A 6,420-nucleotide genomic window follows, 5' to 3' on the forward strand; every position below is an offset into this window, starting at 1 on the left:
ACAGCATATTGAATATTAAACCCTCCACACTGAGCTGAAGAAGCTGAAATATAAAAAAATGCTCAACGGAGGTGAGAAGAACTTTCCAGAACAGTCTAAACACAAGCTTAAACAAATAAACTCAAAGTAGTGAAGGTTGATACACTGACACTCAAAGAAATACTAGAATACCCACGATGCAACTCAATGCTTAAATGTTAAAAATGTGCCGTCTCAGGTCAGACATATGAAATTGTATTTCCTCTGACTCCCTTCACTGGAGTTCCCCTTTAAATCTATTTGTATTATTTATGTTACACTATATTCAGGCCCATTCAAAAAGCCTGGGCAGCACTCTCTCCATTACATTAGGGCTGCTCCTCCCAGGATGCATTAATCTAATGAGCTGAACCCAGTAACCTCCTCACACAGAAATCTGCCAAAACCAGTGAGACTCTGCTCCAGAGCCCGGAATTGATTTATCAGAATCAGCAAAAGATACGTATCAGTCTTAAAAACAGGACTGAGGAAAAGATGGAATCGGCCTCACTCAGCAAGGAACACGTAATACTCTTCTCTGCTGCTCGTTGACAAATCTACAAAACAGTGAATATGTCCTTCTTAAACCAGAAATCTCCTCTGTTAACTTGTTCTTTTCGCATTAGCAGCCGTGGAACAAACATTTATAGTGTGAATGACTATGTGTAACTCGTATACACAGATGCATGTGGAGGTGCCAGGGAATAGCCAGATGCTGACACAGTAACAACACAACACACATCAGAGTTCTAAAGACGCACAAATCTGTCTTTACATGTTGAGATTCTTCCCAGCTGATCGTTTCACTACGTGACCTTTACAGATATATGCATCACCACTGCCTCCTACAGGCTGCTCATAACACTGCAACAACACTGAGGCCTGACGATGGCTGTTGCCTCATCTTTTTCTAATAGATGTTGAGAAACACTCCCTCCACATCCACATGAATCAGGGCAAACAGAACTGATGCCAAAGAGCAAGTCTGCACAAAAGGCTACTATCATGAACAACACCATGTGAGCCAGAGATCATGCAATGCAGAGAGAGCCACGATGAACACACAGACATATTGATGTGAAGAGAATGGAAAAAGGATGTTATAGCTGTGATTTGAGAAACTGGGCTTGGATTCTTGTGCATGAAGGAGAACAGAGAGAAGTCAGCCTGAAGGTTGTGGCTGTTATCAGTTAACCTTCAAGGACCAATCAGTAAACTGCCTGTGTTGTTTGGATTATGTTCTAACTGTGCCGCTGGTTAACCTGCTTCAACTCCCTGCTGTCTGGCTGACGACCACGTGGAAGGATTCAGATTCTGCCAAAAGAACCGTGAATGTTTTCCACATTTGAGGCTGACGGCTATTTATACACAAACACCGGAGAACTGGATGTACAACTGGGTCAACTGGGAAGAATCACTGTATGGTCACTGCCCATTTTCTGCACACGGAGCTGGATGCACTGCGGACAGAAATAACAGTTTTTTAATTATGGCTGCAGTAAAGACAATGAATCATTACGAATAAGTGCCTGAGCAAAAGTGGTGCTCTGGGTTTTACACATAAATCGGTTTAGTCCTCACAGTGTTATGAGTTGTGTGTGGAGGGGCTTAGCCAGGTCGGAGAAAATGACCCTGATGATGTAATAATGAGGGGGTGATGTCATGAGGGATATTTATTGTTGCTGCTTTACAAACTATAAAAGCAGAAAGGTATTTACGAGGCAGGGAGGGTCCGACTCAATGAGCTCTTGGAATTAGGGAGGGTCCAGTGTTTCTGTTGACTAATATAAACTTGGCCTCTGCTCATTAGTGAGGAATAATATTTAATAAATACAAAAATAAGGTGGCAGAGAGACACATGCAAAATAAGAAAACAACCTCATCAATTTGCAGGTTCATCCCTTGTTTGTGTCCCCCTGGAAACATTTTAACTTGAAATATTTCTGCAAGTTTTGATACGCAAGTGAAGTTCTGCACACACACGTTAACACACGTTCACATGGAGGTGCACATCCATACTGGAATGCATTGTGAGGATATGTTGTTATTGTAGCAGTTCAGCTCAACTTTAATGTGTCCCACAGCAGCTGATGGATTTCCATGAGAGTTGGATCATCATGGTCCCCTGAGGATGAATCCTAATGACTACTGATTGACACCTGCAGTTTTAAATTGAAAGTGATGGATTTCCTCTGAACTGGACACAACTGGGACTGAGCTAGCAGGGTGGGTGGTGAGGTGATTAGCATAGAGCAGTCTTACCTGTCAGCTAGCAGGTGGCAGAGAGAGAAAAAAACTACAGACCCAGAAAAAAACTAACAGATCAAACCCAGAAACCACAGGAAGCCAAACTGGAGAGACTCTGGGAACCAATGGAGCTGTGACACTGACAGACCAAAACAGGATGTAGAGCCAGTCCTTTCAAAGTAAAACAGGAAAAACAAAAGTCAAAGGGAAACACAAACCAGTTCAAAAGGTTCCCCACAATGACACACAACTTCTATACAGGACACATACAGGAAAATATGCATATTAATCTCACCAGCAACAACTATTCATTCTGATGCTCTTCTCCTTTGTGTCCTTTGTGCAGATTGTCTATGTACGTACATTATAAATAAGATTCTATTCAGCAGCTTCATCTTTTCCAGGAATATTTTATTTGTTAAGTCGTTAATTTTTTTTTTGCAGGATGGAGACAGTAAACAGACAGTAAAACAAATCTGTTGTGATTGCAGTTCATGAAACACTGATATTACTACATGATGTCTGCAAAGCATGAGGCTGATTCCTCCAATGAACAACACAGAAACCTAAAACCACTCAAGATGTTGCAATGAGCTGAAATCTCTCTCTCTCTCACTCACTCTAATCAACACCGGAGCCGTGCAGCACGAAATGAAGACATGCAGCAACAACGATGACGGGCTGCTCAAACAAGAGCAGACCTTCTCATGTGTGAGCCTGCAGCCTGTGAAGAACGATCACAGCCCTGTTTGGAGAACTTTATGGAAACTGGCGTCGCGTCAGGATCGTTTTGTGAAGTAGGAATGTTGGGTAAATGCTGGATCTTGCCATTCTTAATGGAGGAGTGACGTCTGAGGCCTGCAGGCGGCTAAATGATCCTCTATGCAAACGCACACATGCCAGACTGGGACGTCAGGGTCAGGGTGGTAACGCCGAGGAGCAGCAGGCAGCCTAAATAAAGAAGACATGCTAACCACAAGGCCAGAAAAGCCCCGACTCGGGACTCAACCACAAACCCGGCAGTCGCCCAAACGCCCCGCTTCATCACAGCGTCTGTATTATGACCCAGATATAGGTCAGCAGTGCCGAAGCAAATCTGCAGATTATCTCTGCCAGGTTTTTTCATGCTCCGATCAGACCAAATCCTCTGAAGTGGATTCACTGTTAAGTGGAGTTCTGTAGTTTGAACCAGTGGTCTGAACCATCTATAATGGGAGTGGTATTAAGGTCTCATGATGCATAGAGTTTCTCATGCTTAAAGCTTCTGGTGTCTATTTTCGGGGGCAAACTGTGCACAGGAGCGTAAAGTTGACTCTAGGAAACTTGAGTCTTGTAGCTGGAAAGAAAAGAAAGAGTTGGCAGCAGAACCAATGCATAAAAAGACAACTACAGAGAATTAAAAGAGTTTTTCTACAGCATGTGTTCCTGCGTGTGCTGGAGGAAAAGGAGCAAAGACGTGGAGAGAGGTAAGAAAACTCAAAGCAAGCATTTCCCACAGTTGGAAGTGATTATTAAAACTGCAGGAGTCGTCTTTACTGCTCCACCGCTTGGCTTCCACTTTGTTTACTAAGGTAAAGCTGAGAGCCAGCCGGCCTGCAGTGGCTCCACTGGGCGTGTGAACATCCAGCCTGGACGTGAGCCGGCCTCGGCCTTGACTCCGCTTGATTTATCACATATGTGATGTTATTCATAATTGATGGCCCCATGGGTACTTAGTGTGACAACAGGTTTGAGAGGAGAAGAGGGCACGTTTAAAAATAGCCAGGTCGCCGACCATCATCTCATCCATTATTCAACACAGGGCCGAGATCTGATCTGACATTCATTATGCCACTGTGGACTAATACAGAATTAATGCGCTACTATGGCATAATGGCCAAGTGTGGAGGTGCTCATCAAGACTAAATAATGGATCGGGATATGTGTATATCAGGTTTGAGGATCATCACCAGCCGTGCTTCTTGTTTTCTCATTTCTGTCTTTGGTCTGAACCTAAAATCTGTCAATCCAACACCAGCACATGTCGTGGAGTTGTTGAATAAATTCTGAGGAAACAGCTGCAGGAGAACTACAGTCAAAAATAGAGGACAAGTATCCCTGAGGCACCATAACAGGTGTATAGGCCCAATAATGCTAAATATTCAAGAGGTGTGACAACCATTAGCACGTCATGGGAGAGGTAAAAACAAAACAGATGTAAATGGTTCAAATTTGTTTATTCAGCCAAGGTTTTGGATCAGAATGTAAAAAAAATTAGAAAAAGAATAAAGGCCAAAGGATGCAACTCTAAGAAGTAAATATAACCAATAGAAAGTTCAACCCTGAGGGCGCACCTACATTTACTTACAAACAAATACTACTTCATTCAAAACGTTAGATACAAGAGCCAATTTCTGCTAATTCAGCTAAAACTAAATCAGTTAAAAGACACATATGAGTGAGATTAGTTTAAAATGATGAGTCACACTGATTTATTGCGTCTTCTGTGGCTCCGCATGGAAAATAACATGAGAACCTGTCGAGGAAATCTGTTGGAAAGAATCTAATAAATTGATCAAATGCATCTTTGTGGTATAAAAATGGACACGTCTCAGTCCTCAAGTCTCACTTGGACTGAGTGGGACTAAATTACAAGATCAGTGGGACCACAGGGAGAGACGCCATAATTATCAGATAAAAAACCATTAGCTGCAGAGAAATGGCACATTAGTGACATTATGCACGGGACACAGCCACACACAGATAGTCCCCTCAGTGTTTGGACAAGTCTCACCAACAAGAGACAGAAGAACAGGAAACATTCAGGGCCGTCTGAGGCAGCAGCTTCAGGCCAGTTTCACCTATGTCATCACTGATCACTCAGACGTCTGTCATACCGATCTGGTTGCAGGGCCCACCTCAGGGGCTCAGGTGACAGGATGGACTACAGAAGTGTGTCCGTGTGTGTGTGTGTGTCCTCCTCTCATCCCTTCACAGTTGCTGGTGTGTGTTACAGTTACCTGGCAACCCCTTTGAGAAAGTTGTAACAACAGACACAGCAGTGCAATATGTCATAAATGAGAGGCCCCTGGCACTGCCCTCGAGCAAGGCCTTGAATTTGGTGCCAGATCCACAGGCAGCAGGTCACCTCCATACAAAAAGTAAGGTCTCCATCTAACCTGAAGTAGTAGTACATGAGCTCTCACCACCAGCACTGACGTCCTGACGGCCTCGGAGACGCTCTGCCTCAGCTCGGCGGCGGTGCCCGGCTTGTTGAGCCCCCGGGTGAACTTCCTCGCCTCGGGTGGAGCAGAAGAAGCCATGGCACCGAGCACCTGTCATCGGAGGTCCAGAGGACGAGAACGCGGCGCTGCGACAGCGAGGAGTCCCGCGCTCCGGGGAATGTCCGGCGTGCGTAAAATGCGCACAGGCACCGCTTTATCCGGCCATGGCGCTTGTTCCTCAACTTTATATCAGCTCTGCTTTCGGGAGACGCCGGACGATGGCTTCTCGGATCCACAGCAGCCGGAGAGGAACATCCAGAGCCTGCTTCGCCCCGTCCCGTCCGCGGAGCTCCCTCTCGCAACTGGCACGCCCCCATCTTCCCCTGTAATAACGCACCGTGGGAGCGCACTTGAAACCAACTCCCCCATCACATGAGGAGACCAAACACACAGAGAAACCAGTGCTTTTCTACACAACAAGACTGTATTGTTTCTGAAATGTGGCTGTGACGCGTTTTATGATGTGGTGAACAGCACTTAGGGACATTGTCCACCTGGAGCAGTGTCTCCAAACAGAAGAGTTTCCACTGTCAGACGCATCTCAGGCCGTTTAAGGTGAAGTCACTGGTTCGGTTGTATGGAAAGAAGGCGCAGAAAGTATCTGGGAAGCACTAAGAGCCTATTTGATGGTTATACAACAAACTGCGGCGTTCAGCTGGTCAACCCTGCCTCCTACTGGACAACCATTGATTTAAACTCTCCAGGCTGTTGTGTCTTCATATGACCACACGGAGGCAGTAAAGTCCCACTGATGGAGGATCTGCTCTCATGAAAACATGCCTGCAGCCACTGGGGGCACTGGCGAGCAGCCATAAAAACGAGTCCTGCCTCTTACTGGTGATAAAATGATTAAAGCATCTTTTCTACATTTCCAAATATTGATTCAATTATT

General features: G+C 45.0%; 1 protein-coding gene across 1 annotated transcript in view; it reads right to left on the reverse strand.

The window, feature by feature from the left end:
* The window catches only part of dock9b (dedicator of cytokinesis 9b), a 38,143-nt gene extending 32,326 nt beyond the window's left edge, over window positions 1-5,817 (reverse strand). Inside the window, exon 1 of the mRNA XM_062380755.1 lies at window positions 5,451-5,817. Within this exon, the coding sequence (XP_062236739.1) occupies window positions 5,451-5,567 (117 nt within the window). The 5' untranslated portion in view covers window positions 5,568-5,817. The remainder of the gene's footprint in view (window positions 1-5,450) is intronic.
* Between the last annotated feature and the right edge of the window lie 603 nt (window positions 5,818-6,420).

Source organism: Platichthys flesus, chromosome 22, assembly GCF_949316205.1.
Source record: "Platichthys flesus chromosome 22, fPlaFle2.1, whole genome shotgun sequence".
NCBI classification, from domain to species: domain Eukaryota; kingdom Metazoa; phylum Chordata; class Actinopteri; order Pleuronectiformes; family Pleuronectidae; genus Platichthys; species Platichthys flesus.